General features: G+C 38.7%; 2 protein-coding genes and 1 long non-coding RNA gene across 3 annotated transcripts; all 3 read left to right on the top strand.

The window, feature by feature from the left end:
* Positions 1 to 555: 555 nt before the first annotated feature.
* LOC127162251 (uncharacterized) lies at positions 556 to 2,036 on the top strand. Its single transcript, XR_007827289.1, has 3 exons — positions 556 to 672; positions 795 to 862; positions 1,786 to 2,036. It is a non-coding gene; the product is annotated as an uncharacterized LOC127162251 (long non-coding RNA).
* A 6,554-nt stretch (positions 2,037 to 8,590) lies between these two features.
* On the top strand, positions 8,591 to 12,113 carry si:ch211-149b19.4 (uncharacterized protein LOC100149596 homolog). The gene is made up of 7 exons (XM_051105048.1): positions 8,591 to 8,729; positions 8,834 to 8,977; positions 9,059 to 9,199; positions 9,287 to 9,322; positions 9,474 to 9,503; positions 9,586 to 9,624; positions 11,031 to 12,113. Exons 1-7 carry the CDS (start codon positions 8,643 to 8,645, stop codon positions 11,241 to 11,243), a joined length of 690 nt encoding a protein of 229 aa, XP_050961005.1. The 5' UTR covers positions 8,591 to 8,642; the 3' UTR covers positions 11,244 to 12,113.
* A 1,656-nt stretch (positions 12,114 to 13,769) lies between these two features.
* Positions 13,770 to 21,227, top strand: cnga1b (cyclic nucleotide gated channel subunit alpha 1b). Its single transcript, XM_051105020.1, has 9 exons — positions 13,770 to 14,059; positions 14,355 to 14,474; positions 14,570 to 14,632; positions 14,717 to 14,761; positions 14,839 to 14,988; positions 15,204 to 15,308; positions 15,408 to 15,514; positions 17,235 to 18,385; positions 20,391 to 21,227. The coding sequence occupies exons 2-9, from the start codon at positions 14,395 to 14,397 to the stop codon at positions 20,664 to 20,666; spliced, it is 1,977 nt and encodes a 658-aa protein (XP_050960977.1). The 5' UTR covers positions 13,770 to 14,059; positions 14,355 to 14,394; the 3' UTR covers positions 20,667 to 21,227.
* The last annotated feature ends 317 nt before the right edge of the window (positions 21,228 to 21,544 follow it).

Here is a 21,544-nt window from a genome sequence, read left to right as displayed (position 1 = left end):
GAGCTGAACTCTGCAGAACTGTGGCTCTCCAAGACCGACAGTGACCACCCGATTTATTTCTTAGCATTAACCTTTGAATAATAGGATCTAGTTGAACTGCACTGTAAACCCGGATTTTGTATCTAATTAAACCATTTAATTACAATTGAACACAATATTTAAGTTTTACTGCATTGCTTATAAAATATAAGTAGATTCTACTAATTTGTAGACATATTTGAACCTGTGAATAAACTTAAGTTAAATTAACTCGTATTATGAAATTTATCTCCTGACCACGCCTCCTCCACCGGTGCTGCGAGTAACAGCGCCATTTTGTCACTGTGATTGTGTATGAATTTAAGCTGTGGATGAATGTGGAAATTTAGATTTAGATAGTTCTATTGGCATTGTTTTCCGCCATTTATCTTTTATCACGTCCCTCGAGAAACTCTTTGTGATCGGCAAAAGTTGTTGTTCGTCTAAACGACGGGACATTTCTCATCCGTTGATAGCTAGTGTTCTCACTCGCCTGCGCTTGAACCCCTGACTGGCGAGTTCGACTAACATTTTTTGCTTTCAATGATTTCTTTTTCACTCGAGGAGCTGTTGTTTGTGAGGAGTGTAAATTTAGTTTTACTCATACAGTAGCCGCGATTCCAGCCGAGGAGCGACAAAGGTGGAGCTAATATGGTGAGTGCAGTACGTTAATGTACCACGTTTAATTTAGACATGGCCATTGTTTGAAAGCGTAAGTTTTCGTTAATTAGCGGTATAAATACAAAGGCGGATGAATATACTTCTGTTCTATCTAGGTTCAGAGTCCTCTTAACGACTATCTTGTTTTGGAAGAAAGAAGAAATGGAAGAGATGCTTTGAAAGTGTAAGTATGATCCTAATAACTGATAAGAGAGCACTGCTATTTACACATTTTCCTCCTGGTTTCACAGACAAGGCTTAAGGCAAGTCTCAGAATAAAATAACATGTTTAATAACATGACAAGGAGTCTTTACTGAAAATACCTTGTAATGACATATTTTAAAATATGTCAGTGCCATTTTTCTTTTCTCAAGATGCACACCAGTAAAGTTTTTAAGGTGTTTTTATAAAAGCTATTTAAGTATCTTAATTTAACTAAGGCCTAGTCCTGGCTTAAGCTAAGCCCTGTCTGTGAAGCCCTGTCTGTGAAACCCTGTCTCTTTGTTCAAACATGGAAATTATTCAAGAACGAAACAATTTCCTTGTTCACATTTATGCCACCTTCACACCAAAGTTCAAGATCAACTGTATGTCGTGGGTTAACTGAGACCTGTTCTGAGGATGATCACTTTGACTAGCACAGTGTGTGTCAGAAGATTATTCATAATGATGATGGTGTGAGTCTGTCCTGCACTCATTCCTGTTGTTTACAAGCTTTCCTGAATAACACCGATCTTCCTGACCATATGCCAGTAGTGTTTGTATGTGGATTTTACTTTAAATATTCTGTAGATGTACAATTAAACGTAAACCCTAAAGTCTAATTACCATCTGTAAACTGGAAATTTTCTGAGAGCTTGTACCACCTAACTACTCTATCTGACTGCTCCAGATTAATTCAGGCATTGATAGTGTTGCCATAGAAAAGCGCAATTCCCAGTCTATTGACATGAACAGCTCACAAGCTGAACATCACAATGTTGTCCTCTCAGAATTAAAGTAATTATGACATGGTGTGAAGGCAGCATATGACTTTGAGTATTTAACAACAGCATTGTCTAACTGACTTGATAATGTATTTGTCGTTCTGTTTCTTCCTCTGTTAGGAGGCAGCTGACAAGACAGACTTCAGTAAGAATCCTCAGCGTTGATCAAGAAAGTTCACAGCTCACCTCATCTAGAGTGGGAATCATCTTGGAAGAAAGCTTGGTAATGGATGAACTGACCAATCTCAGGCCTTCTATGTCCATTGTTTTCAGACTGATTTCCCTGCCTACACCTGGACTATCCTAAGTGTATGAAAAGTATTTTATATTTTTTGTCGGGAAAAGGTGAGCTGACACCTAAAATTCAGTATTGCCAGTAGTGTGAACTCAGTCATATTCAAAGTGAGGTGAATAATATGGCAGAAAGAAAGATTAAATATTTGTGTTTTTGAGAAAGAAAGAAAATGTCTGCATAAAACTGCATTATTTTGAACATATGACTATTAGGAAAAATATCTTTTTCTTTGTGCCTAACCAATTATTAAAGTGGACATTAATCTTGTCGCCAGCAATGGAGGTTTAAAATGTAGCTCAAACAGTCATCATGGCAATAACAGCACCAAATTCATGGCTTAGGAATTCATGAGCTGCTGAAAATATATAATTGCAATGCAAGTTGCTTAATAAAAGCATTTGCCAAATGTATTAATGTTACGTTGTTGCCTAAAAAAAAGACTTTTAAACTTTTGAAGTGCATTGTAGGTATATGCTGTTCTGCTCTCACCTGCTGAATTAGATATGATTTCTGACATATCTTTACAAAGCAGAAATACAGTGTTGTATGCCATTTTCAATTACTAACCCTTTAATAGAGTGGATCTGTGAACTGAGTACATCTCAAGGTAAGTAGGGTAAGTGTACCCATTAAGCTCACAGAATCAAAGTTTAAGTGTTTTTCATAGATACTGACTTTGTTTATAAGACAAATCTATTGTTAAAATGCAAGATTTCTCTCTCATTTGAAAATGTATTAATTAGTTGTACGCTTTGGAATATAAAATTAAGATATTTTATGAATAGTCAAAAGTCTGGCATGGGCTTAAATCGTACATTGGCACCATTTGGGCAAGCATGTGCTCCAAATAAGCCCACATCATGATTTAGTCACATATATATATATATATATATATATATATAAAATATTGTTTTAAAGAAGTAAAACATTAATATATTTATTCAGTGACAAAAAAAGTGTTTAAAAATTCCTTTTACTAATGTTTGCTAACAGTAGCAAATAACAGTACTGAGGAATTGTTTAATTCATAAATAAACAGATATATAATATTATGAAATATAACCCTTACTTTTAAAAGGGTACAACATGACTGATAATATATACACAAATAATTTATATTTAATATAGCAACTTTTTACAAAGAATTGTGGATACAGATACCATAACATAACATTAAAGAGATGTAGAAACGATAAAACAGTGAATAGGTCTTGATAGAGAGAGCTAAATCGAAGCAGAAACCGAAGCAGGCACCTGAAGTGTAGGCCAGAGCGTAACTGAGGTTGGACATTGTCTGATGTTTGGATTTTTTCATTCCTTACCCCCAGCATTTTACACCTTGCAGTACAGCCTTAGACGCTTATACTCCTAATTTTTAATTAATTTATTGATTCATTGATTTATTCATATTATGAATGTAGGAGCCATTTTAAAGCAGTTTGTGTTTTGTCCATGGGGAGGCGTTGTGACACTCTCATATATTAAGAGCACCTGTCTAATTAGAAGGTATGTGTGGTGGCAGAAAAGCAAACAGTTTTTGACCTTGATTGAGTGTACAGCTACAAGTTATCCTGCTCACTAGCTTATCGGGTCAAGTAGCTATATTGTGTGGACTGAGTTTAACGCATAACCATGCAAGGAATAATATGGACTATGGACAATGGGTTTGCTCTGTTTGCAAGGTATGAACTTCATATTGTATGTCACAAATTGAAAGGAAAGCTCACAGGAAGCAAACGGCAAACTGTTTATTGAAGCACAATAAAGGACACTGTTAGCACTTTAAACATCAGCGTGCATAGATTTAATTTGTACGCATCAATTGCTTGCTCACTTCTACCACCAACATTGGCGGCCTATTGGAAGGCCGTAATAATGACTATCTGGGTATATATGAGAGAGAGAGAGAGAAATATACATATGTATATAGCAAAAATAAAAACAGAAAACAAGATATACACAATTTTGAGGTAATATAAGGGGACTGATTCTCGGAGGTCAGTAGGTCATATGGAAGGCTCATGGAAAAGCTTAAAAACACAAAAGTGGCAACTACAGCCCTAATAAATAAATATATAAATAAATATGTGTAGATATTACTATTAAATATAATAATGTTAAAAGGATACACCATGATTTTATATACATACATAAAGAAATTAATATCTGTATTATATTATTTAACACCATTATTTTGGACACAGATACCGCTATTTCTAATGGAAATAGAAAGAATAAAGCAGGACCGGTATGCACATGATTGGAGAACTCGTGTCCAGGAGGCGGGAGTTTGTAAGTGTGAATTTGGTTGATGCGGTACTTGGTTGCATAAATCTTATAACAGATAATGTTAATAAAAGATAGTAAACTTGGAACATTTGAACTGAACTTTGCTTGTTTTGCAATGATGAGTCAACAATGGATGATAGCTTGGGATTTACACAGGTCTTTTCCAAAAAGAAAAACACTAAACACAAGGAAATAATGTCTAAAGATCAGGATGACACTGAAGATTTACTGTTTAATGTGGCAGTCGAATTAAATAAAAAAAGACTAAAACGTGTCAAATAGATCCTGGGGAAGACTTAATTCAAAATGAGATGACAGGATTTAAAGTAATGATAACTTTTGATAAAAATGCAGGAAAACAGTTACATCCAGTTGGTTTATCTAAGGCTATAGATCAATTGGTTGGAACGGTTAGGGTTATTTGGGCTAGATACGTTTATAAAAGAGGGAATGACTTACAGAATTCTCACAGAGGTGAAGGAGTTTTGCTTGAGGTTTTTATCATGAGGGCTCACTCGTAGTATGTAACTTTTATAATCCATGTAAAAACATTTCACTAAACTCACTTGAAAAAGTTGAACAAGGAAAGAAAGAGTTATGGTGTGGAGATTTTAATGCTCACAATTGGTTATGGGCTAGTAAAAAATAGATTCTAATGGGGAAATAATTGAACAATTTATGGAGGAAAGATCTTTAGTTTGCTTAAACTCTGAAGAAGGAACTAGATATAATGTAATAGATAATACAGTATCATGTTTAGATCTTACAATAATACCAAAAGAAATGGCTGAGATTTGTGAATGGAAAGTAATCAGATAATAAAGATAAAGTAAAGGGGGATACAGCTGAAATATTTTGAAATATTTTGGTCAAACATCAGCAAATGGGTACAGTACGGGCAAGACACAAGAGTAATCCAAGACAGATGAGGGTAAATCAGCGGCGAACGTAATCCAGGGGGCTAGGCAAAAGGGTAATCCAATAAATATGCAAGAGTTCATACAAGGCGCAAACAGAGTCCAAAACAGCCAAACGAAAGGTAAATCCAAGACAAATGATGATAATTCCAGGGCAGGTTGCTGCCTGAACAAGACGAGATAACATGCTAGCTAAAAAAAAAAATAAATAAATAAAACTTGGATAACTAGGCAAGAACAGGAATTAACTAGACATAGGATTACTGGGAGATGGCTCTGTAAGTTTGCTAACACTTAGGGGGTGCTAAGCACAATGCAATACTCGGCAAATGAATGATAGTTAGAGACCCTGTATTTATACTGTGATTGGCTGCAGCTGTTTGCGTAACGGATGAGGTGAAACATGGGAAATGTAGTCCAGGGTGTAGTGCAATTGTTTGTGTAGTGTAAGAGTCAATATGAAGCACAGGCGACCTCTGGTGGACAGGATTCGTGACAATATCAGTGTGGTTTCAGAAGAGGAAGATCAATGATCGATGCGTTAAGTAAAGTCAGTAATGAAAAAGACAAGGCAATTAATATGAAAACGATCATGATAGTAGTATATTATAGATATAGAAAAGGCATATGATACAGTATGGCAAGAAGGATTGCTATATAAAGCTTCCAAAATGGGTATAGTGGGCAAATTATATAACTGGTTAAAACAACTTTTATTTGATAGAACATTTGTAGTTTAAGTGGGTTCATGTCAGTCTTCATTTTTTTAATGCAGCAATGGCATTCCGCAAGGAACTGCTATTAGCCCAATACTTTTTAATGTTATGATAAATGATATTTTTAATAATTTAGGACCTGAAATAGGCTGTGCATTATATGCTTATGATGGAGCTATATGGAAGAGAGGATGAAACTTGACCCAAGTTAAGTATCCAATCTGCTATTAAAAAGGTTGAAAGATGGAGTATAGACTGGTGATTTAAAATATCAACTAGCAAGTCATGTTATATGATATTTAGTAGAAGGAAAAAAATCCTAATGATATTATATTATCTATATTTGGAAAACTGATAGAACAAGTGAAAGTATTTAAACATTTAGGCATCTGGCTGGATACCAGGTACACTTGGAAGAAACATATAGAAGAAGTGTAGAAAAACTAAATGTTATGAGGGCAGTAGTTGGTAAAGAATGGGGAGCAGAAAGATCCTCAGTGTTGATGGTGTATCAGGCTTTGATCAGATCCGTGTTTGATTATGGCTGCATGATATATAGTGTGGCGTCAGAGACATTACTAAAGAAGTTAGATAGAATACAAAATAGAGCACTTAGTGTTTAGAAGCAGTCAAATCAACTCCAATAAATGCTTCAATTGTTGAATGAATTACCATTGAATTTGTGCTGAGTGAAATTGTCATTGGCATGTTGGATATCTATTAAAAGTTGTGCTGGAGACAATATTGCTAAAGATGTTCCTAAAGATTGCTGGGAGTATGTAAGTAAAAACTCAGAAATTTAAAAATACTTTTAATATTTTTGGATATTTCTGTATGGTTCCATCATACCTGTTAGCGATCTCGTGGATTTGGCGTCAGACACATTTTATATTAATAAACATTAAGATCAGATACCAGTCAGCAATCACAAGCCGTTTTTCTCAAATAAAAACAATTTCTGTGAATAAAAATTGACTTGAAAAAAGTGTCAGGGCTTTGGTGTCAAATAAATACATTTAATATTTTTGTACCTTTAGATCATACTTGTTAGCGATCTCGTGGATTTGGCGTCAGATACATTTTATATTAATTAACATAACCTTCAGATACCAGTCAGCAATCGCAAGCAGTTTTTGTCAAATAAAAATATTTTCTGTTCATATAAAAAATTGACAAAAAAGTGTCTCCAAACAAACAGAGTAAACCAGGGCAAAACAATCGTTCCATCATACTAATCCAGAAAACAGGCAGAACGTCAAAATACCAGAGGGCAGTCAAAGTAGCAAAATAAACAAGGCAATGAAACAAGGCAAAAACTATGGCAAAGAAACAGAACAAAACAATGGCAAAAAGGAGGCAAAACTATGACAAGAAACCAAACCGTGAAAATAACAAAAAACAAGGCAAGGAAATCCGAGAAAAATGCTCAGAAGAGTCCGCACAGGCAAAACAATACTTCGCGGGGCCTGTTTGGTTTAGGCCTCCTTAAAAGGCCACCAAACAGGAAGTTACCAGAGAAGCATCAGAGGGAGCAGCAACAGGCAGTCAATGGGTGAGGGCTCCCTCTGCTGGCGTGGCGTTACAGGTGTCAAATAAATACATTTCATATTTTTGTACAGTTATATAATACTTTTCTGCAATCTGGTGGATTTCGTGCCAGATACATTTTATATTAATAAACATTAACTTCAGATACCAGTCAGCAATTGCAAGCAGTTTGTGAGAAATAAAAGCATTTTCGGTTCATATAAAACAACTTGAAAAAAGCAGAAAAAATAGATTTAAAATTTTTGTTTATTTCTGTACAGTTCCATCATACTTGATAGCGATCTCGTGGATTTGGCGTCAGATACATTTTATATTAATAAATAATATCTTCAGATACCAGTCAGCAATCGCAAGCAGTTTTTGTAACAAAAACATTTTCTGTTCATATAAAATAACTTAAAATAATTATCAGCGGTCCCAGGCACTTCCTGTCAAATACATTTTGAATTCATATACAGAATCTTCAGGTACTTAACACTAACAGCAGGCAGTTTGTGTCAAATAAATACATTTTTTTTATTCATATACAGTCAGTTCAGTGAAGCGTTGCTATCGATGGGCTTTGGTGTCAAAAAAATAAATTTTATATTTTTGTACTCACACCTGTGAGGTGGATGGATGGTTTGTACAGTATAAAAACAGTAGAAGTCTATGGAAAGTCCCCACAGTTCACAAAAACCTTTGTGTGTGTGTGTGTGTGCCCTGCCTCTTCACTGGTGTATTCAGACACATGACACACACTCACACAGCAGACAGAAACAAGCTGTTATTTCAAAGATTATCCACTGTCAGCTCTCTCTCTCTCTCTCTCTCTCTGTGGCTGTTTGGTTTCAGCTCTTTTAATGGAACTGTAAACATTCATCACGCAAATCACAAAATCACTGAACTGTGTTGCTAGTTTTAAGAAAAGTACCTGTGAGATATTTAAGCATTATATGGGTTAAGCTTCTCATTCCATTTACATGACCTGTTGATATGTGCTTGGAAACATTCACAGCAACTGTAATTGATGCAAAATCCACCTGAAACCGTCTGTCTGTAACGTGTCAGCGGTGACAGAATGTCTCTCTCCCTGTCAGACAGACATGATGCATGTGTGCGTCTGCTTCTACTCTTTAAATTCAGCCGCACAGACGTAGATGCTCACATCTGCGGGACGCAGCGCTCCAACGGCCTGTCGCTGATATTGTACTGAGAGATCAGACGAGAGTCATGTCGTACTTCCACGGATCTGAGCGAACGCCAAGGCTTTTCCTGATGATGTGCGTGTTGGGAATCTTCCCTCTGCCGGCAGAGCAGGTGTGTGAGACATCGGCCTGGAAGGGATTGTAGAGCTCATCATTTGTACGAGAGTGTCCGCTGCAGAAATACACGTACATTTGTATGTGTGTATTTGTGTTTAGTTCCCAGTTCGAGAGGGTTTCAATCTGCTGCTGTACCCGGTATCGGTGATAGGGCCGTACGGATCTCACACGGTTCTGATACCGGTGACCGGGACTGAGCAGAACGCACAACGCGGCCAAACTCTGCAGGCAAACAACAGCAAGGTAAGCATGTCGTACATACCAGAGCAATCTAAAGTGTTTCTGTGTGTGTGTAGCTGTCATTTCAGCACTTTCTCTGCACAGATCAGTGCTCAAAGCGTGTCCAAGCCTTTACATGCAGGTAACGGTGCACTTCTCCCGCTGGACCCTGGACGTGGCCCCGCCACAGACTCCGCCCCCAGCCCCGCCCCCAACCCACCCGAGTCTCTGGTCCTGCAGGGCCAGGTACAGAGCAGCTCTCAATACATGTGCGCTTTCTCGGCACTGGACCCTGTTCCGTCCTGATGCTTTCTCGATTTCTTTTTGTTTCAGATGTCGAACTTTGCCCCCTCAAACGTCCCACTGCAGGTCATTTCTTGAATCATTTTTCAGTCTTCATTCATCAGACATATTTTCTCATTCTGCAGCTCGAGTTAAAAGTCAGACCACACACAGTTTACTTTTGCTTCTTATGTTTTTGTGTAGAGGTTCATTTTGGGTGTTTCTGTGTGATTTTTAGGTCTATTCATTTGTCCAGCAGGCTGTAATTGTAAGTGTTTTTGCGCAATTTCACGTCAGATAAAGATCTGCTTATGAATAGAAATAAGACATCGATTCATTCTATTTTTCAGTCAGACTCTGGCAGTTCAGAGGAAGGAGCCGCAGCTCAGGTAAAAACATACACACACACACTCAAGATTTATTCACTTAAAAATTTAAATGGTCACTTACTGACCCTCACACTGTTTAAGACTTTCTTCTGTTGAACGAGGAGATGTTTAGACGAATGTTCATGCTACTCTTTTTCCTCACATTGCACGCGAACAGCGCTGTCAAACATTAAGAATTACAAAAATCTATTGAAGTTTAATGACAATGTTCACCTTGTATAGAACATATTTTATCCTCTTTCTTTCTTCGACGTGGAAATAAGCTTATGAACGAGACTTCTGGTTCATTAGCCGCTATAGGAAAATAACCAGGACAACAATGTGTAGAAAACGGTAAAACGGTTTGCATTGCAAGCCAGTGTGTTCATGATTATTGACAAAAAACTGCAATATCAAGAAGCAAAACAAGCTGTTTTGTACAGCTAAAAATAGCTGGGCGCGGACGGGATCGGAAGTCAGACCCATAAATTTTACAAATGGCCGTGCCCGCTCCTATGAAAAAAGGTGAATACTTTTTTTCATGACATGAAGCTGTTATTGTGTTTTCATAATTTTTGAGAGCATAAGTCTCTACTGAAGTTCCTAAATGTCAAGTCAAGTCGCCTTTTAACGATACAGATTGTGTCAAAGCAGCTTTACAGTATTAAATAGTTAAATAGTGTCAATAATGCAAAAGCACAAAAGTAAACCCTCAATTTTCAGTTAAAGGCAGTTCATCATTGATTCGGTAATGTCATCATCCAGCTTCAGTTTAGGTCAAATAGTATCTGCAATCAATATCGCTGGACATTAAGCATCATTGCCATTTGTGCACCACAGAATAAGTGCAATAACATAATTTTCATGTCTGTGTGAGCTATTCACTAACCGTGGTGATAGTTTATGGATCGTCCCACGATGACACCATGTCCTAACTAGCCGCCACGACGACGCGTAAAATTTCTATTTTAGAAACCGTTTCTATTTCCACAACCTCACGGCTGGAGCAACAACATAAAAACCAACAATAGTGATAATCTCAGGTGCGAATTATGTGCTTTATTCAAAGATGAATGTGTCTAACGTGAGTTTGAATAGTATTTTGTGTGACCTTTATAGCCATACTGAAAGCAACAACAGAAAATTTACCTCCGATCTTGAAAATAAATGAAAGCGAAGGTGTACATTAAAACTGTGAACTCAATGCGAACCAACAAGTGTATTCCATAACAAAGACCGTATCAGTCACTCAGTATGTACATTTAATTATGTTAAGGTTTAATATTTATGAATTAGATCATAAACCTGCCCATTTCCCTGGGAGTGCAGTCGCGGTGTGGTGTGGACACCCAAATTGCTTGTCGCGTCGTGTGTAGTTAGGACACGGTGTGAGATGTTTGTTGTTACGGCACCTCTCGTTTTCTCAGGTGATTTACATGGTTCCTGTCGGCGTGGATTCGCCCAACATGGGTGTGATGGAGGGTACCGTGCCTAATCCCGACCCAGGACACCTGCAGGTCCCGGCCAGCACCCCTGCTGCGACCACTGCGGCACGGCCGGACGCTCAGGGACAGCTGGGGAAAACGGCGGGGACCGAAAGAGCTACGCAGACGGGCGCTCTGGGAGAGAAAGGCCTCTGACCGCAAACATTAAACAGGAACTACACCAGCTGATCAGAAGACCAAAGGCTTATTGTGTGCTGATTTGTCAGACAACTTTGGTTATAATTACAGCTTGAAAAAAATTTAAGCCATAAAGCTGCTCTTCAGACAATACTGTGTCATTATTCAGCTCTAATTATGCAGCGAGCTCATTTATTACATTCGGCTGATCACAGCTAAATCTATACAATGATTATTACCCAGATGGCACACGTACATCTGTTAAAGATTACTTGATCTGAAAAGCATCTGCTGTGTACATGCAATCTAAATCATAAACATCTTAAAGACGTCTAATAAATGTCTTTGACATCTGATAGGAAACATCCTACAAACGTGAGCAGATGAGCAAACGCTCAAAAAAAAAAAAATATGTCTTGCAGATGTCAAACAGATGTCTCCATGATGTATGTGTGCTATCAGGGTCATTTTCTTTTAAGTCATTAAATTCTCTTTACTGTGACTAATTCAGTGGCGTTCTCAACAATCATTGCATTTTAACATCCAACTCTCCTATTGAAGTTTTTTCTTTGCATATCAAAAACAAGCAAGGAACACAGAAACACCGAGGTTTTTCACTTATCTAAGGCAGCAGAGGAGGTGAAATCTGTCCATTTACACACGAGAGACGCTACCAGATAAACGAGACGAATGAGAGTCGTATGTCGACTGAATTGTGCTTATCGTGTTTCTGTTATTTGCTTTCGAATAACACTGGAGTGAGATTGAACTGCCGATTGTCGTTTTCAGTATGGGAGTTACTGTGAGAACTTGGCATTTCCTGTTGGTGTGTGTGACCTTTGACCTCAGTATCATTGCCTTTCAGTAAATTATTTTGTTTACATTAAAGTCTGGTGCCGTCCTGTAGTCGTGTGTTTCCCAAGTCATTTCAAATGTTTATATACTGATAACAGTTTGTTCCTGTAGAAAATAACCTGGACTTGTCGGGTCTATCATTCATAGAATCGTGGGTAAAAGCAGTGAACTTAATGAGAAATGAGTGCATTTTGTGCTCCCTGAAACAAAATTCTTTAAGGTTCAAAATGAAGAGGAACTTCTTTTTTTTTCACATTCTATAACTTAAGTGTTTGTTCTGTAGCAATACAGCAAAGTACATTTTCTTGCAGATCGCAGGTGTTTGATCCAAAGTATAAAACTAATCATTCTTAGATATTTACAATACTTATTAGAGAACTATTTACGGGTCATTCCACAAATTCGGTGGCTTTTCCACTTGGAAAAAATGTAAGAATAAAATAAGTTTAATCCATATTTTTAAATTATCCATGAAATGAAAATGACAAGAAATTGTATTGTGCCGTCTCAGGCTATGTAATTTATTATCTTATGACTATTTTATCACCTTATGTTTGGGTATTTTTGTCAACCCTGTCACTGACGCAAGTGTTGCTAAATGCTATAGTTTGATTAGAACTCATGTGCCACTGGTTTGATGGTTTCAAACAAATTTGCTAATTGCTAGCTAATAGTCAAGTTCACAAAAGCACATAGTGTACGCTTTGAAAGGATTGTTTTAAATTTAGATTTTAAAAATGGTAACAGGATTGACATTGCATGATGAAGTTCTCAGTCAAGCCTCATAAATTATCAAAAATAGAACATTATAGAGGGGTGAAAGAAACATGCAAGTGTTGATGTATCCTCGTAGAAATGACGTCACTTGTAATGTACATTATTTTACAAGGTTTTTTTTTTTTTTTGATGAGGGTAACAGGGCTGACATGAAATCAGGGGACACTTCATTTTGCAAATTAAAAGTCCTGCTAAAAAAGAAAAATCATAGTGAGGGACAGTCCAAAAACCTTATTCTTACCAGCATAAATGCTATTTAAATCACTTAATGTTTAATAATATTTAATTGACCTTTTTTTTAATGTAATTTTGATGAAAGCATACATAGTACTGTTATGTTTTTAAATCAAATATATTAAATCTATTTCTCAGGGATGCAAAAGGCACCGGTTTCATGGAATGACCCTTGCATGTTTGCATGTATATTGGCAGACATGTTCACAGGTAAAATAACACACGTGATTATGTAGAGTGACCATATCTGTTTCCTCTGGTAGAGTGTTTAACGCGGATGAAGTGTCGAGTTAACCTGAACGCTACAGGATTAACAGGTTTATAGGTGATTAGTGGAGAGAGCTGACCGGGCACATTACCAGACTGATAATCTCTCCACCTGCTGCACTCAAGGTGAACATCGCAGAATAATGAACACAACCAAGTTAAACACACATATGATGAGAGCCAGATCAAGACTCACAGAGAACACTGATGTTTTCACTCTAAGTTCGTCTATGGCGATACAAATGCAAACTCTTTTTCTGATCCAGCACACAAATTCAGTGTTCAGTGGTTGTTGTTCAAACGAGGGCTGTATGAAAAATCTTTAAGTCAACTGGTTCATGGCGTTGTTGATTTGATGAGGAATTCTGTCATTTTTCTGTCTCAGATTCTCAGTGGATTTGCTCAGATCCCTCTGTGTGTGCGTGTGCATGCGTGCGAGTGACCTGCTGACTGTCATCTGTGTAATCCCAAATCCTGTTGTGCCTGCCCTGAAATCCTCTCACGGTCCACGATCGTTTGGGAATACACAACGAAATTAACGCTATTCCAGGTTTATGACAAACATGCTTTCAGCAGAGCAGGTGTTTGAGAGAGAATGAGCTCATGCTTTCGCTGGCGTACCTGTGATGACGAGGATGATGATGATGATGATAATGATGATGATGTCAGCGCGGCACTCAGGTGTGTGAAGGCAGCAGCAGGTGAGTACCGACACTTCAGCTGCTCGATTTACACTTTATCTCTGTCCTTTCGTTTGAAAACTAAAGGGAGAAATGAGGCTGCAGGTTCCACTGTCGTTGTGCTGCTTGTGTTTATGACGTCCAGAGAGATTTTTACTGTTAAAATTTCAACACAACAGAACTGAACCAATTTATCCAGTTAAAATAAATTCTTTATAACTGCTTTCTGATACTGAAGCATATGGAAAAGAATCTCAGTCTCGGTTGTTGTGAACTACACGTTTGCACAGTTTGTGAAATGTGGATTTTTCTGCAGTACTTGTGTGACGGGCAGGTGGCCTGACCAATCAGCTGCGATGTCTGCTCGAGTGAGGCCTCTGGACCCGCCCTCATTCCTCCTGGAGGGGGTGAACCAGGTTTCCACAGAGGACTTTATGTGAGCGATGGATAAATGGATTATCTAAGATAGAAGTCAGTGGTTGGTTAATGACTGATCAGTTATTGGTTATTGATTTGACTTTTTTCCTGAAGAGAGAAGCAGCACCCAGATGCTGGAACGTACTTCAACACCAACAACAGCAATAACAATGAAGAGTGAGTTCATGTACACGCACCGCAACACGCACTCGCACGAGGCGCTTTTAACCCATTTAATCTTTATTTGTCTTACTTTTACAGAGAGGAAAAGAAGAAGAAAAAGAAAGAGAAAAAGGAGAAGAAAGAGTAAGATGCGATGATTTTTCATACATTTGCTTCATTCATTCATTGATGGTTTACTCTACATATTTGTGCTGTTCCAGGAAAAAAGAGAAGAAGGAAAAAAAGGAGAAGAAGGAAAAGAAAAAAGAAGCAGAAGAGAAAGAGAAGGAGAAAGAAAAAGAGAAGGAGAAGGAGAAGGAGAAGGAGAAAGAGAAAGAGAAGGAGAAGGAGAAGGAGAAGAAAAACCGTAGGTTCATCATTGTTTAGGCTGTCAGTAATTCCTGTGCTCCATCATCTTTGTCTCTTTCTTATTGATCTTGTATATTTATTTGAGCTGAAGCGTGTCATTTTTGTGCCACTAGAGAACCTGTCCGTCTCGACAATGGAAGATGGGATGCGTGTTTGAACTGTTCGTGTGTGCTGTTTAGACTCAAACTCTATCTTGTGCAACTCTGTTGTCTTCCAGACCAAAGGAGATCCAGGTTGTGGATCCGGCGGGAAACATGTACTACAACTGGCTCTTTGTGATCACGTGTCCTGTGATGTATAACTGGGTTCTCATCATAGCGAGGTGCCTGCTCTTACCCTTTGAGTCTGAGTTTGACTTTAGTCAGTTTACATACGGACGAGGATCTCAGTTCGACTCTCTCTGTCTCTCTCTGTCTCTCAGAGCTTGTTTCGAGGAATTGCAGTCGGATTATTTGATGTATTGGTTCATCCTGGATTTCTTGTCAGATCTGGTGTATCTGCTCGACATGGTGTTCAGGACCAGGACAGGTGAGTTCCAGCTCCAGATGCCAAATTCTGGCAGTTTTCAAAGTTGGAAACTTTCCATGGAAAGATATGGAAATTAAAGGGAAAAACTGGAAATTAGCAAAATAGCAGGTTAGCATATAATAGGCAGCTTCAGTGTAGTTAAAAAAAAATTACATCTTGGAGCATAGTCATATTTCTCCCCTGTGCATTCCTCGATCACATGCACAGTCACATCACTTCACCTAAATTCACCACTTCAGACTTACGTGGCCTCCAGAAGCTTTGAGTGAACCGCACATTTTAGTGCCATCTTACCTTGACTGTTCCCTGCCCAACCTGATGATTAGCCATCTATAAGAAACTGCATCTGCTAAATGATTAAACTAGCAAATACTACATTAAAATGTGTTTATACAGCAGCTATCTAGCCAGTCAATCAGATATTCTAAATGTAAGCTAGCTTTTAGCCATTTCATTGACAATTAAAAGGGGTCATCGGATGCCCATTTTCCAAGTTGAAATGATTCTTCAGGGTGTTAATGAAAAGTCTCTAATATACTTTGGTTAAAAATTCTCAATGGTTGTGTAAAACGACACCCTTTTTACCTTGACAAAATCAGCTCTGCAAAAATCATCCTGTTCTGGTCGAGCCTGCTTTATATGCAAATGAGCTCTGCTCGCCCCGCCCCTCTCTTCTCTCTGTGGAGTGACAATCTTGTTTACTTTAGCCGATAAACTTGCTAACTAGTACATTATTAGGAAAGGTGATTGCAGAGATTCATTAAAAAAAAACAAAAAAAAAACCTTATACTCACTTCTGCTGTAAGTGAAGCTGGATCATGAATGATTCGCGTGAACATAGACGGATATATGTAGATCGGGAGCTGCATTCCCTTCACAAACAAACGTAATCCACTGCATCTTCAGCGGCTCAGATGTCGGGAGTAAATGACGACCACTATGTTCATTATTACATCCAGCAACACAACACCTCAATCACTCAATCAGAGATATTCTTGTCTAACTTACATCCCTACTCCGGCATCAGAACAGTGGAGGCGGGTCTGAGGTAAGACGCTCATGTCAATCAACTATGGTGGGAGTGGCCTCCGTCATGTGACGCCACAACGACAGGCATCTGAGAATGACTCGATTTGTAAAAGGGGATATTATTTTTAGAGATTAATTAAAAACCACTGCATGGATTTTTATCATTATAGGGTAGATTTGTACATACACTGACAACACACATTAATGTTCAAACAACATGAAAAAGTGAACTTAGCATCCGATGACGCCTTTAAGAGGTTGGCTGTCATGGCACTAGCTCAACAGCGATACCGTTTCTACTGCCTTCTGCTAGCCGTTTTTCTTTTTCTATTTCCATTAACAGTTGGATTAAGCATGCTGGTTGAGGACTGTTCCTCTATTGATCTAGTCTATTTTTATTTGTTTGTCCAGCATCAGTTATTGTAAAATACTTTTTACCATTCCAGAATATGCCAGTTGTTTAGTTGTTTTAACTGTTTATGTACAGTATCTGTGCATGGCATTGCATTACAAGCTTTTTTCTAATCTTGTTCTCCAGAACATGCCCCAACTGGCATTGCTCAAATGACTCGCACATTTGTATAGATTACCCTGAATTTTTGAGAATTAGCTCCCGTTATTTTGCAGCCCTAATCAGGAGACGCATCCGTAGCGAGCGCAGAGTGAGTTGACATCTCGGTTTTGTCCGCAGGATATCTGGAGCAGGGGCTGCTGGTGAAGGACGAGAAGAAGCTTCGCGACCGCTACGTCCAGAGCCTCCAGTTCAGGCTGGATCTGGCCTCCATGGTTCCGACCGACGTTTTTTACTTGTACTTCGGCCTGAACTACCCCGAGATTCGCATGAACAAGCTACTGAGGGTCAATCGCTTGTTCGAGTTTTTCCAGCGCACCGAAACACGGACGAACTTTCCGAACGTGTTCCGAATCTCCAACCTCGTCATGTACATCGTGATCATCATCCACTGGAACGCCTGCATGTACTACTCCTTCTCCAAGGCCATCGGCTTCGGGACGGACGCGTTCGTGTACCCGAACACCTCAGACCCGGAGTTCGGCCGGCTGGTGAGGAAGTACGCGTACAGCATGTACTGGTCCACGCTCACTCTCACCACCATCGGCGAGACGCCGCCGCCCGTCAAGAATTCGGAGTACTTCTTCGTGGTGACGGACTTCCTGGTCGGCGTGTTGATTTTCGCCACCATCGTCGGTAACGTCGGCTCCATGATCACCAATGCCAACGCGGCTCGAGCGGACTTCCAGGCTCGCATCGACGCTATCAAACAGTACATGAGCTTCCGGAAGGTCACCAAAGACCTGGAGAAACGGGTCATCAAATGGTTCGATTACTTGTGGACCAACAAGAAGGCGGTCGACGAGAGGGAAGTGCTGAAGTACCTGCCAGACAAGCTGCGGGCGGAGATCGCTATAAACGTCCACCTGGACACTCTGAAAAAGGTGCGCATCTTCGCGGACTGCGAGGCCGGCCTGCTGGTGGAGCTGGTGCTGAAGCTTCAGCCGCAGGTCTACAGCCCCGGAGACTACATCTGCAAGAAGGGCGACATCGGCCGCGAGATGTACATCATTAAGGAAGGAAAGCTCGCCGTGGTGGCCGACGACGGAGTCACGCAGTTCGTGGTGCTGAGCGACGGCAGCTACTTCGGAGAGATCAGCATCCTCAACATCAAGGGCAGCAGGGCAGGCAATCGAAGAACTGCCAACATCCGCAGCATTGGCTACTCAGACCTCTTCTGCCTGTCCAAAGACGACCTGATGGAGGCGCTGACCGAATATCCGGATGCCAAGGCCATGCTGGAGGAGAAGGGACGACAAATCCTCATGAAGGTAAACGGCACTTTGGCGTGAGAGAGCGACGGTCCGTAAGGGTGGGCACAAAAAAAGACAAATACTTATTGCTAACATTTCGTTCATTTTCGGAAACTTTGTTTCTGAATATTGGTTAGTATACGAGCTTTAAAGTATTAGTTCACTTCCAGAACAAAAATTTACAGAGAACTCCTTTGTCATCCAAGATGTTCATGTCCTTCTTTCTTCGGTCGTAAAGAAATTATGTTTCTTGAGAAAAACATTTCAGGATTTCTCTCCATATAGTGAACTTCCAAAATGCAGTTTAAATGCAACTTCAAAGGTCTCTAAACAATCCCAGCTGAGGAAGAAGAGTCTTAAGGGTCTCATAAAGATTGATTTTTTTCTTAAAAAAAAAGAATTGACAATTTCTATACTTTTTAACCTTAAACACTCGTCTTGTCTAATCTCTTTCCGGTTCATGTCAGTTAAGGTATGTTGAAAAATCTCATTTTCTCCTCCAACTTCAAAATTGTCCTATATCGCTGTTTTACCTTTTTTGTGAAGGGCGTTTGATCTTCTTTGCATGTTCACTTTGTAAACACTGGGTTTTTCCACATTCCCTAACTGTATTGAACCGGATTACACACGCAGAGCTAGACAAGACGAGCATTTGAGGTTAAAAAGTGTATAAATTGTAATTTAAAAAAAAAAAAAAAACGATCGTTTCGCTAGATAAGACCCTTCTTCCTCGTTTAGATCCTTTGAAGCTGCATTTAAACTACATTTTGGAAGTTCAAACTCACGGCACCATAGAAGTCCACTATATGAGGAGAAATCCTGAAATGTTTCCCTCAAAAAACATAATTTCTTTACAACTGAAGAAAGAAAGACATGAACATCTTGGATGACAAGGGGATGAGTACATTATCTGTACATCTTTGTTCTGGAAGTGAACTACTGCTTTAAAGAAACATGCAAACATGTCCTCTGGATATTTTCAAACAAGTAGTAACATTTAAAAACGTGATATGTTAAACTAAAATGTTTCAAAAGTAAAACGCTGCAAAAAGAATGTTTTTGTGTTTATGTTTTGAGACGATTAGGAAAGACCACATAACTCTGAACAGATGTTCCATTAATGTGGAAGAATGTTTATTCATAATGTTAGCCAGAGTCTCTTGTTAGCTGGGTTAGTTTTCAACGACGCCACCTATGTGTGCGCTAAAGACTAGTGTTGGGGAAAGTTACTTTTAAAAGTTATGCATTACAATTTTGTATTACTCCCTCAAAAAGTAACTAATTATGTTAAGTTACTTTTTTATGTAAAGTAATGCGCTCGGTTATTTTTGCGTTGCTTTTTAAATCTGGGCAAGGCTTGCTTGTTTGTTTATAATATAAAAACCTCTCATTTTGGCAAATAAAAGGGCCTTTTCACACCAAAAGTGATGAATGAATGCATCTCAGGCTGAAAGAAAATTAAATTCTCTCAGGAGAAGAACATTCATCAGCAATAAAAAAATGAAGCACAAATGTTAGTTTATAGAAAATAATTTTTGCTTATTAGTATGGTTGAACTGGATCATCGAATACATTAAGGATTTCTGTGACCCTGGAGCACAAAACCTTAAGTAAGCACAAAAGTCTTAAGTATCACAGGTATATTTGTAGCAATAGACAACAATACATTGTATGGGTCAAAATGATTGATCATTCTTTTAAGCCAAAAATAATTCGGATATTAAATAAAGATCTTGTTCCATGAAGATATTTTGTGAAATTCCTACCGTAAATATATCAAAACTTTTAATTAGCGTATACACTGTGACAAACCGGGGCTTCTGCTCGATGTCGCAGCGCTGTCCGTGTGCGCTCCTGCAAGTATTTCTGTGTTTTCCTTTCCAAATGTTCTACGCAGGCATCACATGTGGTTAAAGCTGCTCTCTTCTCTTTCTCTCTCTCTCTCTGTTTATATATTCACACTAAACCGAAGCCTTGAAGGTGAGAATTCAGTTTTTTAACATTTTATCATTTTTATCTGTAGGACAATCTTCTGGATTTAGAGTTGGCCAAGCAGGGTCCTGATCCCAAAGACATGGAGGAAAAGGTCATCAAGATCGGCAGCGTGCTGGATGACCTTCAGACCCGATTCGCCCGCCTGTTGGCCGAACACGAAGCTGCACAAGGGAAACTGAAGAAGCGTGTCACTAAATTAGAAAAGAAGATGACGGACTCCGGCGGAGCGGCGTTCTCCGAGATGCTGGAACCGGAGACTGCAGAGAAGAAAGACGAGAAAGACCCAGAAGAAAAGAAAGAATAACATGAAAGCTGCAGACAAACCTGATTAAACGAATTAGTTCTTAGAACTTTGAAAAGAAGCCTTGCATATTTTGTGGTCCATTTTGGGTTGGACTGGATTTGTGAGGACGCATAAAACGTCGTCAAACGTAGATACACATCAGCTCCTGCCCGGCGTCACCTTTATCCTGGGCTGTCAGTGTGTGTTTCAAAAAGAAGAGAATAATACGAAGAAGAAATCTGATCAGTCTTTCTTCGGTTCTTTCATCTACCTGCGACAGGAATCACGCAAATGTAAAATATTGTACAGATCATGATCGGTGTACACAACATTTATCTGTGGTTAGGTTACTTATTAAATCATGGTACGAGCCTGATGTTTATACTGTCCTGTGTATCATGAAATGTAACCTTTTCATTAGCATAAGACTGTGTGATCTAGTTTCACTCAAAGCTCCCAACATTTATACTTAGAGAGAAACACTAATAATGTTGCTGCTCTAGCAATATCAGTTAAAAGTTTAATCTGAGAAATAAATGAGCTGTAAAAATTACAAAATTACATCAATACTTCAATAAAGAATTCCTGGCTAGATCCTTCCGTATGGCGTTTATTTATATGTGTGTGTGTGTGCGTGGATAGATAGATTGATTGATAGATTGATTGATTGATTGATTGATTGATTGATTGATGTGTGACCCTGGAGCACAAAACCTTAAGTATCACAGGTATATTTGTAACAATTGCCAACAATACATTGTATGGGTCAAAATTATCGATTTTTCTTTTATGCCAAAAAAATCAAGTAAAGATCATGTTCCATGAAGATATTTTCTAAATTTCCTACTGTAAATATCAAAACTTAATTTTTAAATAGTAATATTCATTGCTACTTACTT

The sequence above is a fragment of the Labeo rohita genome, unplaced genomic scaffold, assembly GCF_022985175.1.
Source record: "Labeo rohita strain BAU-BD-2019 unplaced genomic scaffold, IGBB_LRoh.1.0 scaffold_87, whole genome shotgun sequence".
NCBI classification, from domain to species: Eukaryota; Metazoa; Chordata; class Actinopteri; order Cypriniformes; family Cyprinidae; genus Labeo; species Labeo rohita.
Note: the sequence above shows the minus strand (reverse complement) of the source record. Positions and strands in the feature narration are given on the sequence as shown.

Coding starts and splice junctions, on each gene's coding strand:
- si:ch211-149b19.4 (XM_051105048.1), top strand. CDS start 8,643: ATGTCGTACTTCCACGGATCTGAGCGAACGCCAAGGCTTTTCCTGATG. Junction 8,978..9,058: donor TGCAGGCAAACAACAGCAAG/GTAAGCATGTCG, acceptor TTCTCTGCACAG/ATCAGTGCTCAAAGCGTGTC. Junction 9,323..9,473: donor CCTCAAACGTCCCACTGCAG/GTCATTTCTTGA, acceptor TGTGATTTTTAG/GTCTATTCATTTGTCCAGCA.
- cnga1b (XM_051105020.1), top strand. CDS start 14,395: ATGTCTGCTCGAGTGAGGCCTCTGGACCCGCCCTCATTCCTCCTGGAG. Junction 14,989..15,203: donor AAGGAGAAGAAAAACCGTAG/GTTCATCATTGT, acceptor GTTGTCTTCCAG/ACCAAAGGAGATCCAGGTTG. Junction 18,386..20,390: donor GACGACAAATCCTCATGAAG/GTAAACGGCACT, acceptor TTTTATCTGTAG/GACAATCTTCTGGATTTAGA.